Source organism: Scophthalmus maximus, chromosome 3 (genome assembly GCF_022379125.1).
Source record: "Scophthalmus maximus strain ysfricsl-2021 chromosome 3, ASM2237912v1, whole genome shotgun sequence".
NCBI classification, from domain to species: Eukaryota; Metazoa; Chordata; class Actinopteri; order Pleuronectiformes; family Scophthalmidae; genus Scophthalmus; species Scophthalmus maximus.
Genome location: NC_061517.1, coordinates 10,410,001 through 10,424,743, shown reverse-complemented (window position 1 = coordinate 10,424,743; position 14,743 = coordinate 10,410,001). Strand labels below are relative to the sequence as shown.

General features: G+C 45.3%; 3 protein-coding genes across 3 annotated transcripts in view; 1 reads left to right on the top strand and 2 right to left on the bottom strand.

Moving 5' to 3' along the window:
• Positions 1-544: 544 nt before the first annotated feature.
• LOC118317411 (D(4) dopamine receptor-like) lies at positions 545-3,768 on the bottom strand. The gene is made up of 2 exons (XM_035646066.2): positions 2,362-3,768; positions 545-1,935 (listed from the first exon to the last, which is right to left on the bottom strand). Exons 1-2 carry the CDS (start codon positions 3,412-3,414, stop codon positions 1,780-1,782), a joined length of 1,209 nt encoding a protein of 402 aa, XP_035501959.2. The 5' UTR covers positions 3,415-3,768; the 3' UTR covers positions 545-1,779.
• Positions 3,769-3,915: 147 nt separating this feature from the next.
• Positions 3,916-10,196, bottom strand: ddx20 (DEAD (Asp-Glu-Ala-Asp) box polypeptide 20). Its single transcript, XM_035646052.2, has 11 exons — positions 9,927-10,196; positions 8,933-9,027; positions 8,321-8,489; positions 8,099-8,213; positions 7,819-7,961; positions 7,492-7,630; positions 6,935-6,993; positions 6,731-6,813; positions 6,511-6,616; positions 5,696-5,797; positions 3,916-5,543 (listed from the first exon to the last, which is right to left on the bottom strand). The coding sequence occupies exons 1-11, from the start codon at positions 10,120-10,122 to the stop codon at positions 4,309-4,311; spliced, it is 2,442 nt and encodes an 813-aa protein (XP_035501945.2). The 5' UTR covers positions 10,123-10,196; the 3' UTR covers positions 3,916-4,308.
• A 472-nt stretch (positions 10,197-10,668) lies between these two features.
• Positions 10,669-14,743, top strand: part of parapinopsina (parapinopsin a) — a 4,315-nt gene continuing 240 nt past the window's right edge. The window contains exons 1-5 of the mRNA XM_035646065.2: positions 10,669-12,105; positions 12,726-12,816; positions 12,924-13,161; positions 13,242-13,484; positions 13,612-14,743. The exon at positions 13,612-14,743 is cut by the window's right edge and continues 240 nt beyond it. Of these exons, the coding sequence (XP_035501958.1) occupies positions 11,775-12,105; positions 12,726-12,816; positions 12,924-13,161; positions 13,242-13,484; positions 13,612-13,752 (1,044 nt within the window). The 5' untranslated portion in view covers positions 10,669-11,774 and the 3' untranslated portion in view covers positions 13,753-14,743. The remainder of the gene's footprint in view (positions 12,106-12,725; positions 12,817-12,923; positions 13,162-13,241; positions 13,485-13,611) is intronic.

Genomic DNA, 14,743 nt, shown 5'->3' with positions numbered 1-14,743 from the left:
GTGACCACAGAGACACGGAGGAGGACACTGGATGAGCCGTCCGCAGATCTCTCGTCACCAAAAAACATGTGCTACTCTGTCTGTCCTCTCGAACTCCCAGACCCGCTCTGTAACTTTAGTATTACCCTTCATCAAATCCCATCAAACGTTGACCTTTTTGTAACTATGGACGGTGACCTTTTAGCTCTGCTAATCTCCCAGCTGATGGGTCTCTGTTGGCCTTTTCTCATCTTGAATGTCACTCCGCGTCCAACAGCTCCAGAGACAGGCAGGTCTGTCTTTGTTCAGGTGGGTGAGATCGCTGCTGAGGCTTTCACGAAAACCAGGGAGGAACCGCTTCAGACACAGCAGACTCAAGCACCCACTTCCGCTCCAACGCTGACGGAATACAATGTTCATTAAGAGCACACAGACAGGGCTAGAGATACGGCATTATGTCAGCATACCGTCCATGGGTGAAGAGCATATTTCAAAAAGCAATACCGCAATCGGTCAAATTTTTCGTCGGCCCATGAAGATTTTTTTTCTTGTAGAAGTCGACTGTATTTAAAAAAAAAAGAAAAAGAACACTAGCAGGAAAATGCATCATGGTATTTAATTTTTTTAAAGTATGTAATTACCTTAATACGGAGATAAATGTAAAAAACAATTTTACACATGCATTTGTACTAAGACTTAGAATTATGCATATCATCATCATATCAGCCCATGAGGGTGGAAATATATTGCATATTGGTACCATATCAGTGCGTCGCTACATAAAACCCTACGGTCTTTTAGACCCCTCTTGTGTTTTTGGTTCCTCTGGTCCTGATGTGAGTATCACCCCAAAGAAGGAGGCCAAAAAAAAAAAATAGTCTACTGAGTTGGAACAGGGTGTGTTTTACTTCTGATATCCTTCGTAGTGACATAGTTCTACTGCTGGTTATTTAGTGCTGTACACCGTGACGGCAGCTGCATAGATCCAGTATTGGTGTTTAGTAAAAAAAAAAAGTGCGCAAAATTTACCTGGAGTGAACAAAAGAAGACGAGCACAGTCCGGCAGAGCTTTTTTCAGCGTGATTTTTTTTTTTTAAAACTTGGGGGTTAAAGACATTGACTTCATATTCACAACATCAAGTCCAACATTTTGAGAGTCTATGGAAAACTACGAGGATGTGACCATGGGTGGGTCTCGGCACAAGTGAGGTTCCCTGTATTATTATTTTTTTTTGTTCTCTGCTAAGACAGTGATTAGCCGCAATTTAGTTCCTGCTTCCTTCCCTGTTTCCCTGACAGGTTGCTTTGCGTCAGCTGCACTTTCAAAATGACACAGTTTGAATTATTATGTAGAAGCATAGTTTTCGCGCCAAAGTGTCAAAGGGGTTGCATTTTATATTTCCCAACCAACAAGAACAGAGGTCTTTGTCTTTGATTGTCTTTAATTGTGTTTGTCTCTCTTTCTCTGTTGAATATTCTCCTTTGATTGTCTCTTTTCTGGGCTCGGTCACTTTTCCTCTCACCCTTTGCTTTGCCCTCCTATGCCACCTGTCGTTGTTGAGACTACTGCTGTGCGTATCTTGTCAGGTGCTGGATATTATGTATGACCTTGTCTTGTGTCCCGACTGTGAAACGCCTGATAAAACATCTATATCTGCCACAAATACAAAAATCTGTGGGCTCCCTTCTTCACCTGCCTCTAAAGTCACTGTGTCCACAAAGAAAAGGGTCTCGTGCACACTTAACTTCGGTGGGATTTGCCTGGTTCATATCACGTCCGTATCAAAGGATGGAACCCGATCAGGCTCTCTGTTTCAGTGGACATCCTGGGACGGAGGACAGGATCTTGCGGAGTTCAGAGCGAAACTGTCTGGTGACTAAAGTGTAGAGGAGAGGATCCACCGCAGCCTGCATACACGTCAGCACCATGGCGGACGTCTCCAGCTCCATCAGCAGCTGTGGGAAAACACAGCAGAGAGCTCATGTGCATGGATGTGGAATAGTAGTATACAGCTTTCTGTTTAATGTGGTAGGACTTTGATCGAGTAATTAATAGTTTTTGACGAATTGTTTTCTGAAAATGGCAGACAAGTTAGAAAATGTCCGTCTCAGTTTGCAGGGATGATGTATTATTGCCATTTGCAGTAAGTGAACAAGAGTTACAGACATGTGCAAGCCACTAATCCTGGGAAATTAACACCTTACTTTAAATGTTCTGCTTTATTTTAGTTTACCACTTATTTAGTTTGGTTGTTTGAAATGTGCTTCACACACCACTTTGAAAGAACACTTGTTAGACTTACTGTGTGTGTGTGTGTGTGTGTTTCCATTTTTCAGATATTATATTGTGTGAACAAAAAACAAAATCACTGCTACACTCACTTTGTTCCTGTCCTGCCTAGGAGAGATGACATTCACCAGCAGAAGAACCACCATGGGCGCCCAGAAGAGCGTGAACGCAATGATGATGTACCCAAAACGCTGAGCCACTTTCCCCTCCATCTGTTTCTTCCCCCGCTCCCTGGCCCCGGGTGTCATGAGGCACACTGCCCCAACTATCTCCGGGGGTCTCCCCGGGGCCCCTCTGATGCCAGCGGACGCACAGGGGGCCTCGGCCACCAGGAGCACCGCTCGGCGGGGGGGCGGTGGTGGCGGCAGAGGACTGCGGGTCCCCGGCGCCGATGGCGCAGGGACACCGACCCAGGCCCACGCGTCGCCCGACACCGTCGGCCTCAGCTGGACCCCCCGGTTGAACACTTTCTTTCGGTGCTGCCTCACAACTCTGAAGATCCGCAAGTAGTGGACGACGATCAGGGTGATGCACAGTCCCCACACCGGCACCAGCACGTAGGGTCCGAATGGATCCGAGTGCTGGGCCCGCTCCCCGTCGGGCCCCGCGGTGTGCGGCCGACAGAGCATGTACAGCAGCGCCTTCTCGGAGAGGCTCAGGGAGACGGCGGCCAGGGCGAGGCCGCACGCCCAGATGGACAGGATCCAGACGCGCACCCGCGCCCTCCTCCCCTCGGTTCGGAACGGGTGGGCGATGGCCTGGAAGCGCTCCGCGCTGATGCCGACCAGCGTGAGCAGCTGCACGCAGCTGCACAGCGCGTAGGTGAACTGCTGCAGGCTGCACACGCACACGGACACGGACACGGACACCGGGCCGCGCTGCCCGTAGCGCAGGAAGGAGAAGAGCAGCAGCGGCGTGTCCACGGAGCACTTGAGCAGGTCGCTGGCGGCCAGGCTGACCAGCAGCGCGTTGTTGCACGTCTGCAGGCTCTTGGTCCGGAGCACCACCCAGCACACCCACAGGTTCCCCGGCAGGCCCAGGACCAGGGTCAAGGTCAAGACTGCGCAGTTGAACAGGAGGAAGGACGCGTCCGCGCGGGGGTCGCTGCGCGCGCTCGTCCCGTTGCCGAGAGCGGGAGTGTCCATCGTTTTCGCCCATGCGTCTTGGGACTTCCCCTGGTTCTGTGAATGTGAAATGTCTCCAACCGTTTCACGGGTGTGCGGGTCCACATCAGTGCCCCGCAGCTCACACTGAGGCCTAATGATGATTTCACATACGCGCTACAGATGGAACAAATTAGTCCAAGTGGTCCTCGGGTTTAAAATAATTCATTTCAAGGATGTTTTCTCTCTCTCTCTCCCTTTTGTGTAGCAGCACTGATTGGGTGAATGGTAGCGGTTGATTGGCCTGTAATCAGGAGCATAAGAGTGTAGTCTGACCTTGGCCGGGCCCCTGGCTGTAGAGATTACGCCTCTTCCTCCCTCCTCCTCTTCACCTTCCTCTGTGACCACCAGGCTCGATTCATGTCTGGTGGTGAGGAATCTTAATACACAAAATCTGTGTTTGTGTATTGATAATCAAAAGCAAATACGATGGCGGCATAGCTTATGAATGTGTAGAGCCGTGACACAAAAAGGGCTTTGAGAGACGTGCTGGTCATTTAATAGTAATTGTGACAGACAGTAAACATACATGGTATGAAAGTGGAGAAAAAGACACAACCAAACTTGAACCAAGGCCGACCAATTTACACAGTTCTCCTCGTAGAAATTTAGAAGAAAATGTTGCGATGTTGTAAAGAAAGTGGGGGAAAAAATAATATTCCCGGATCCACTTAATCCACAGCTGCACCCAGATATGATGGAAGAAGTTTGATGGAAATCCGGTTCAGTATTCTTTTTGTGTAATCCTACCAACAGACAAATCTGAAAATCTGATCGATTTTCTGCAGGAGATCAACACACGGACTGTCATTGGGCTCTGTCTCGGTGCGCACATTTCTGTACAAGAAACGAATAACATATATGTATATAGACGAGTCATTCTTTCATCAGTTCTTCCATGTATACGGCATTCATTCGATAAGCTGCCATCCAGTTTTGAGCTGCGCCGTAGTAGCTCTGATAACCTTGTGCTTGAGCAGGAGGCATGCAGGCGTAGTAATCATTCCAGGCTCTGTAGCAGGCGCTCCAGTACATTTCAGCACTCAACTCCTCTTCATCCTCCTCCTCCTCCTCTTCCTCCTCATCATCATCATCATCATCATCTTGTTCTCCTTCGTCCCTCTTTCGCTCTCTACTCATCTTTTCTGAGAGCTTTTCGCTCCGTTTCCCGATCTCTTCTTTCCCCTTCCTCGCTGCATCTCTGCCGGTCTGTGCCCAAGCGGCCTGATTGGCGTCCCAGTTGGATCTGACACTTCGTACAGATTCACAGCTCGCAGGCTGAGATGAAGCCCTCGCATTTGATTCATAGGTCGTCTGGTGATACATTTTGGGTGCAGAAGAAGAAGAAGAAGAAGAATTATCTTTGGGACTTGATTTTGGTTTGGGCGCAGTCGGTGTATTTCTAGCATCAGTCCGAGGCTGCTTCACTTCTCTGTGTTCCCCTCCGCCGGTGCGATTAAAACTTCTCAGTGTCTCGTCGTCCCGCTGGTTCTCCTCCGCGTCCGACTCGGAGCTCGAAGAACCAGACGCTGTTCTTGGAGGCGAAAAGTTCGATTTCCGGTGTTCTATATTTCGTGTTAAAGATTGAGGTCCGTCATCGTGAAGCATAATGGACTCTCTGTGCACATTCTGATCAGTGGCGGCGTCGGCGTCATCGTCACCTCGACCTCTGAACTCCCTGATGACCTCCACCGATCTCCCCAGCCCTGTAGTAATGAAGCTCCAGAAGTCCTGCTCAGCCTCCTCAAAGGTCATGAACCTTGACCTGCAACTTTTGAACGAGCTGAGGGGAGGGATCTTCGGCAGAGCATCTTGCAGCTGTTTTCGAGTCTGCACCTCCTGAGCAGGACGAGAGGAAGATGCTTTTCTTGTGTTCCCTTCACTGTGTGCTTCTCTCCTGGGTGGTGGATGGGTCTTCTCTCGCTTTGTTGGTCCACTTTGCTCTACAGCTTCATATGTGATTGAGACAGCGGCAGCAGCAGGTATGTGAGCCTTGGCAGGCCTCTTCTTCTCCTTCCTGGAGACTAGCTTGGATAAGGAGCCTGGAGTGGAAGCTTCAGTGCAGACATCCCAGTCACACGGCTCGTCCATCAACCCGGGCTCTATGGTGGCTGAAAGGAAAGGAAGACAAGATGAGGCTGGAACTACATTACCACATTAACACTAAAGTCTTTGATTTAAGGAGAAAAGAAAATCCGCAGAAAAGCAAAGAGACACACATGCTGCATGTGAAACTCCTCAGAGACGTGTGAACGGGACTTACAAGGCAACGCGTTCAAATTCAAGCCGCATTTTTGAGCAATGGCCATCATCTTGTTCTCCTCCTCGCCATGGCAACAGTAGGTCACAGCCAGACCCTGAGTGCCTACAAAGAAAATGTAATCCCGATGAGAACACATTCACGTAACGGGGGATATAACTAAAACAAACACACACACACACACACACACACACACACACACACACACACACACACACACACACACACACACACACACACACACACACACACACACACACACACACACACACACACACACACACACACACACACACACACACACACACACACACACACTCAAAATGGCATTAAAATCCGTCAGAGGAAGAGGAAACTGGATCAACTGATTGATTCAGATCAACTTAACACATGAAACAGAGGCTTTGTTTTTTTTTTTCAACCACCAGGAGAATAAACTAATTTACGTTTAGACTGCAACACTGAACTGGCTTTGTCTTATTGGTATATGACAATTAAGAAAAATAGACCATCAAGTATGAATAAATGTAACAAAATGACGCATTTTTCTCTCTGCAAGTAAAAGTAACCATGAAACTTTTTAATTTGGGCTTTTGAGTCAAGTTAGTAGGCGCAAGTGTCCACCTGAAATCTTGGTCAGGACCCCCCCTCCCAACATGTGATCTAAACAGAGAACATGCAACTTGTCTACAGACAGTCTCTCCCTCCTCCAGCTGGGCTGCCAGACTGGGTGATGTGAAAAGGTGAAAATGCTGAGTAACTGATAACACATGGTGTTCCCTTTAATATTCCACAATCAAGGCGTTTTGGAGACTAACCGAAGCGTCCCGCCCGTCCGATTCTGTGCATGTAGGTTTCCCAGTCCTGCGGCACGTCCAGGTTTATCACCAAGTTGACCTTCTCTGCATCTATACCTCTGGAGGTCTGATGGGAAGTAAGAGGGGGAGGGGGAGGAAACGACACGTAAGAGATAATCAAAGACGCAAAGATGCAAGTGGCGTGCGTAAAGCAGCGCAGTGAGAGACGTGTGTATCTCACCAGGTCAGTGGAGATGAGCACCCTGCACTGGTACTGCTTCAGTTTAGACATCGCCTCGAGTCTCTGGTCCTGACTCAGACCGCCTGAATCACACAGCGCCACGTTAAATCACATCACCTGATTTACATGAATTTATTTTCAAATGATTAACAGTAAATTATTACACTGTACACAAATGTTACTGTTTTTCAAAGCCCACTTCACCTGAGATACAAACAGCAGGTAAGCCTTTGGAGGAAAGGATGTCTGCCAGGTGCTGAGCCCTGAGGGAGCAAATACAACATCATTAGAAGAAAAACAGTTTCGCAAAGACACTCGTATTATATACAACACATTCACATCCAACAGCACGTATGATATTGACTCACTTTACAGCTCAACCAGGACAAAACAGAAGTTGGGATCATACAAGAGAGAAACTGGCCTCTACGCTAAATACACATTGACTCAACTAGAGGAAAAAAAAGCACAACATTTAGGAGTAACCTCTTTATTAACATTATTAATTTCAAGGCTCATTCCCTGAGTGTCACAAAAACAACAGTGTTTTATAATTTCAGGACCATCGCCAAAGTGAGGTAATTTCAATTTTGCATGCTTTTATAACTATAAAGCTAGACTACTGCAATGCTCTCCTTTCTGGTCTGCCAAAGAAAACACCTGATCAGCTCCAGTTAATTCAAGGTTTGAAAGGTGCTATGTAGATAAAGTTTGATTAATATAAAGGCAAGGGTATGCAGTAAAATAACGAGTCACTGTACCTTGTGTGTAGGTTGGAAAACACTAGAGCCTGGTTGAATGGGATTTTACTGAACAGCTCAAGTAAATGTTGCACCTTCTCCTCGAAAACCTTGTGAGCTAACGGATGTGACTGCACCAGCTTGTAATACTGCTTCAGACCTGGCAGGGGGCGCAAGGAGGCAACAAAGCATTGATTCAACTAAAACAGAGTATACACACACCCTGACAGCTATGAATATCAAGGCTGATGTTGAAATATGAAAACTAGACATAGATGATAGTTCAGTTATTTATAAAAAAAACTTTCACCCTTTAAACTTTTTTGACTCCTCCATGACGGCTCTTACCTTTGAGGCCCAAGTCACTGGGATTGAGTCTAACAAATGTGGGCTCTCTCATGTAGCGGGTAAGGTGCTGCGCAAGGGATTCTGGGTAGGTGGCAGAGAGCGCAAGCATCTGTTTGTTCACGGGCAGAGAGGAGAAGATCCAGCTGAAGGGGAGATTGGAGAGTTTCAGCATGCGTGTAAAAATGTATTCATCAGCAGTTCAGTTGAAGGTTGAATAACCAAACCATGCTGCCATGTCATTGTGCATATGAGGGAATATAGACGGCTCTGTCCATCTTACTTTATCTGCTCCTGGAAGCTGCCTTCCTCCAGGAGCTTGTCTGCCTCATCCAGAACAAACAGCCGGACGCTGGCGGTGGACAACATGCCCAACTCGATGAGCTGCTTGATGCGACCTGCGTACACAAACCAGGCACATAGTTACAAAACACAAGTAACAGCGTGACAGTTACATGAACAGGCGACGCCCAGCCGCTCTGTTAATATTCCCCTGGCCTCTTACCAGGTGAGCCCACAGCTACATGGCACTTCTTCAGATTGGGTTTGTCCTGACTCACGGCCCTGCCCCCGATAAAAACGTGGCACTGCAGACCCTCCATGGCACAGCCTATGGCCATCACTACCGAGTGGATCTGCACCGCTATCTCACGTGTTGGAGCCAACACAAGAACCTGGGGGGGGGGGGGAGTTAATGTCAACAATCACTTACATATGATTGGGAGCAGATTAAAGAGAGACAGGTGCTGGGGGGGTTCCCACTCAGTAAAACCTTTTCAGCTAATAAGATTATGGCGCACTAGAACGCAGCCAGTTCATCAACCAGACACGTCTCCTTTATCGATCGTTGTCTGATTTCTTTGACACTGAGCAGCTTAGACCCATCAGATAAGACCCCTAAAGCAAAGCAAAAATGATTACCACTCATGACCATCTGTTGTTGGTTACATTTTTATTTTAAAGGCAGAGTGGTAAACTACAAAATGAAACTTTAAAATAAGGCCTTTTCTTTTCATCATTTTGAAGATACCTAAAAGATAATTAATATTGATTCAAATGGAAGTTTTTCTGTTTTCAAAGTATCAAAAACAATCAGGAAAACTGCTTAATCGCTCACCTGAGTGGCAGGATTCTCCAGGACCAGAGAGTCCAGGGCGATGGTGGCGAACACGCACGTCTTCCCCGTACCAGACTTGGCCTGCACAATCAAATCTGGAGGAGCAGACGGAGAGTGTTGGGAATGTAGTTAGATGGATTTAAATTGTGATTTCACAATACTGACTGCCACTAACAATTAAAACCTGAATATTAAATATCGATGTACAAATGAAAAATACAAATGAAACAAATGAATATCGCTGCTTCTTCTTGCCAAAGGGGTCAAATATGCCTCCAATCAACAGCTACGCTGTCGGACCAAGCGCGAGTGTTTACTTCAAGTGCACTCCGCTCGAGCTTTACAACTGCACGACAGAGTCCACCTGCAAGACAAATTCACTCAGGCTGCAAGATTATTTTCATTATCGATTAATCTGTAATCGCTTAGTTGTTCCATCCATAAACTCTCATGAAATGGTGAATATTTTTGATAATGTTTTGTTCACACACCAAAGATATTTCATTTTACAGTCACAGAGGAGCAAAGACACCAGAAAATATTCATATTTACGAAGCTGAAATCAGAGAATTTTGACTTTTTCCCCATAAAAACTACTTGAAGTTCGATTCAAGTCGATTATCGAAATAGTTGCAGATTAATTTAGTAATCTTTTACTTATCGATGACCTGTTGCAGCTCTAAAACTAACCATGTCCACATAAACCTTTTTATCTGGTTGTGAGGACGTAGATGCCTTAGAAGCTGATTTTTCTTTTTCATGAAATAATTATTTAGAAGCATGGTGAATAATTGTGACGTCAACATTGAGCACAGTCATTACGGTGATCGCCATCATTGTACCGTATATAGACAAACGGAGTGTTCTGTGGATTCGTTAGAAACAAACGGACGCTGTTCCCAGAAACCTTTCGACGTCATACTTCTCCATCTCATGCTTATTTGTTCGCTCCGGTGTCGCGACTAACAGGAGGACAGTTCATCGTGGAACCCACCGAGTCCGCAGCGGCCCAGCGGGATGGCCTTGAGCTGGATCGGGGAGGGCTTCTGGAAGCCCGAGGCGGACAGTCCGTCCAGCACGGCCGGAGACAGCAGCAGGGCGCCGAAGTCGATGCCCTCCGACAGGAGCACATCGTCGGTCCGCTTTCGCGTTTCTATGTCGTGGGCTGCCTTCTTCACGGAGGACGCCATGTTGCCTCGACTGTTTACCGCCGGTCGATCAGACCGAGCCGGGTTAAAGTGTCTCTTAGCCGCAGCAGACCTGCGCCCGTACTGCCCCCTAGTGACCGGGAGGGGAATTGATCGGTTTAAAGTGTCTCGTAGCCGCAGCAGACCTACGCCCGTACTGCCCCCTAGTGACCGGGAGGGGGATTGATCTGTGTGGGAATACAATTTTTTTAATTGAAAATATTGCAAACACAAGCACAAAGACAAGTGAACCTTGTCTTTGTGCTTGTGTTTGCAATATATTCAATTAAAAAAATAGTGCCATATAATATAAAAACAACAGGAGTTATGGTAATAATAACGACAACAAGACAGTAATTAAAATAAATTTAAAACGAAAAAAAACAGCAAATAATAAAATATTACACAGGGGGCTTAAATAAGTCAGACATAAGTATATTAAGATTTCTGGCAGGGGTATTTTTTATCTGTTCTATAGATTTTTTCAGTAAAGACATTTTATTTTTAAATACAGTTCATAATGGGGGTGTTTTGGCATATCGGGATTTGTGTACATGAAATTTGGGGGGTGAATACAATTAGATGCAAGGAATGAAAGTGATCCTCTTCCTCCTGGAGAGAAAGAGGATCACCACCAGGTATGAAAAAAAACAACAACAACTTGTAACCCCCTCCCCTCCTTTCAGCTCCTTTTCCTGTATATTTGTACTGATTTTGCACCTATTTGTGGAAATATTTATCTCTTTTTGATTGTCTTTAAACCCAGGGAGGCCCCTTTGCTGAACCTATAGGGCCTCAGGTTATTAATACAATTCAGTGACAATTTGTTCATTCAACAATACCAAAAATGGATTCCACTTTCCAATCCTTTATTTTAAAAAAAGGTTTAGAAGACCCACCCTAATGACTTCAACAATGTTAATCAATTATTTCACCTCTGACCTCTTTAGAAAGCAGGGACATAGATGGAGATGGACAGGCCTCTGCTTTTGTTTGCAGGCATCAGCAGTCCACATCCCTCCTCCTAAGTTTCAAAACCAGTTCACAATTTCCCCATTTTGTTTGTTTGGCTGACGTATATGCCTGTGGAAGCCATTTGTAAAACCTCAATCTGCAGGCTAATGCAGCTTATACAAAAAATGTAAACTTACACTACATGTGCGAGTTTATACTCCTGTGCCTTTAACTAGCACACATGCATCTAACTCTGATCCTTACACCCATATTGTGGCCCTGAGTCCCTGCTTCATTACTTAGGGACAGCTCTAAACCCAGCAATCATGGAAAGTGCAGTCTTACAGGATATTAGATAGAATTATCACGTTCACAATCCGGATCTTGAGATTTGGTTTTGGAGAATTAAGTGTAATGATCTAGAGCCTCTCACCGAGCTATCTTATTAAGTGAGATCCATCTGCAGCTCTTCTTTCATGCTGCACCCGGGACAGAAACACGCCGCGTCTTTAGAGAGGCACCTGCCTTTCGTAACTTTTGTTATGTTTTATATTTTGTGAAGCCGTTGCTTTGACCTTTGTACATTTTTTGGGCTTGAATTGGAGTGTTGATGGACAGTTGACACTTTTATTTCTCAACCAGGAGGCAGTTTGTGGCATCAACAAGCAGTCCCACTGCTATCCACTTCTACCTCGAGTGAAATGGAGACTGTTGCCCTCCAAGGAAACTCCTCAGCGTCTCACGGCTCAGTCGACGAAGAGCTCCTCTCTCAGACTGGCTTTACAACACTGGCCGCTATCATGGGTGTGTTTTCTGTAGCGGGGATCATTCTCAACGTCCTTGTGATCGTGGTGACAGTGAGTCACAGAAAGCTGAGGCAGCCTCTCAGCTATGCCCTGGTCAACCTGGCCATATGTGACCTGGGCTGTGCCGTGTTTGGAGGTCTGCCCACCACAGTAACCAGCGCCATGGGATACTTTAGCCTGGGACGTGTGGGCTGTGTGTTGGAAGGCTTCGCTGTCGCCTTTTTTGGTGAGAAAAATTCAAAGACTGAATGTTTTTATTTATTTTTTTCAAAAATTCTAAATACAGAAGTTATCAACTAAGTGGAATTAGAGCATCACAAGATAAGTACACATTTTGCAGGAAAATGCCTCCCTTGAGTGATATTTTACTATCCATCCATCCATCTTTTATCTAAACCACTTCATCCTTTAATGGTCACAGGTGATATTTTATTGCATATATGACGTTATTGGATTGCTAATACAGTGGCTATGATGAACATTGCATTTAGTAGTAGGTTAAGGCGGAGCTGCTACTTTCTCTACAGTTCATTTTTGCTTTGATGATTTCCAGTGGAGGGGTGAGGCAGCCCCAGAAAGGGTCCCAGGATAAATCCGAGGGGCATCAGGAGATAATTAATCGAGTAGGAAGAAAAAAAAAGCAGACATCTATATTTCATGTATTAGACTAGTCTAATCTTTTGTGAGACGTCGTACAGTTATTTAAATACAAACATCCAGTTGTTTCCAGCTAATATCCTTTCTTTTGGTTAAACTGCTAATAACTTACTGATATCTGACACTCAACGCTATACTCGGGTTGATCAGTAATTCATTTAGTCTTTACTTCCCTTTCTTTTCTTCCAGGTATAGCAAGTCTCTGTACAATAGGAGTCATTTCTGTTGAACGCTACATAGTGGTGTGTTATCCCATGGGCGCCGTGCTGTTCCAGACCAGGTAATAACCATCAAGGTCTCACTTGGCTGCATCACACAGAGCACAGAGGCGTGATTTTTCCAGCAGCGTGCACTCGATTCACACCGTCTCCGCTCTCCGTCCCTCAGACATGCAGTCGGCGGGGTGGTGCTGTCCTGGGTGTGGTCGTTTGTGTGGAACACTCCGCCTCTGTTTGGTTGGGGGAGTTATGAGCTGGAGGGAGTGAAGACCTCCTGCGCCCCCAACTGGTACAGTCGGGATGTTGGCAACATGTCCTACATCATCATATACTTCTCTCTTTGCTTTGCCGTGCCCTTCTCCATCATCACAGTGTCCTACTCGCGGCTCTTGTGGACCCTACGTCAGGTGAGCGGTGGACATGGGCTGGACACATATTTTTTGTTGATAGTATAATAAAGTCTTTTTCTCGTATCTCGGTCTCCCAGGTGACCAAGCTGCAGGTATCTGAGGTGGGAATCACAAACCGTGTAGAGGTGCAGGTGGCACGTATGGTAGTGGTCATGGTGTTGGCCTTCCTAGTCACCTGGCTGCCATATGCTGCCATGGCCTTGGCTGTCATCCTAGACTCCAGTCTATATATTGATCCTGTTATGGCCACCATACCTGTTTATTTGGCTAAAAGCAGCACCGTCTACAACCCCATCATTTATGTTTTCATGAACAGACAGGTAATCCTTCATCATGCTCATGTATACTATCTCATAGAAAGAGAGTGAAAAGAAATTCCGACATACATAATCATATATTTTCCTTCTCCCCGTATCAACCATGTGCTGTATGTGTGTGTGTTTTCAGTTCCGAGAATACGCCGTGCCCACCATCCTGTGCGGATGGAACCCGTGGGCCTCAGACCCACAAACGTCTGAGGTTGAGAGCACTGTTGCAAGTCTCAACAAGAGTCAAAAAGTCTCGCCTAAACAATCTTTGAAAGAATAAACGTGTGTAGGTATCCCCGTGGTGTCCTTCGTCTGCACCAGATCATCTGAACTCAACCGACGCCCTGCTCCCTTGACTGCAAGTAAAGATTTATTTTACAACTTGAAAATATCAATTCGACTGATATGGATGCCAGATGCCAGGAAAGTTGGATGCTGCAAATTCTGTTTAATCCCATGTTAAACAAAAAATAAATTAATGATAATAATAATAAAAAATGGAAGATGGAAATAATCACCACGAGACTCCCTGTCTCTCTGAAAGTTGTCAAAACTTTTCATGTACTCAGACAATAACCCTCGTCCTCTGTCATGGATGTTGTTGATGAATAATTCTTTCTGATGTCACTTTGAGGATTATAATAATGTGCCAAATTCACTGGATATCATGATTCAAACTGTAGGGATTAAAAACATAGATTTACAACAACCTTTTGCTATGTTAATTCAAAACTCATGAGACAACACTTATATATTGCTGAAATTTATGATATGCATGAACATATTTACTCTGTATATGTACACCTTTTAAACTTCTCTATAGTGCGAGCAAAGAAATCTTCCTTCGAATTTCCATCCTTTTAGTCAGTGGCAGGATTAACTGCGGGTTAGGAGGCTTACATTCAATAGTGTAAATTTAAGAGAAAACACATTCTCAATTCATTTACATAGTCGACATTAAAAATCTGCAATTGCAGAGGCATCATCTGAAGTGAATATTTGTTTGTGTCGCTACACATGTGAAGTTGTAATCTGTCTTACTTCCAAAAGATTTTCAAAAGATTTGACAAGAAAAAAAAGTACTTACAGTATTTTTTTTATTAGGTGTACACATCCCCTTTACTTCTTAAGGTCTGTGCTCAAACATGGTAAACACCCACCACACACAATCAGACCATTGTCACCTTTGTATGACCGTTATGGCTTTCATTGATAAAAATCTAAATTATCAGTGTGTTATACTCCTTTGCAATGTGATACTTCACTCCAGC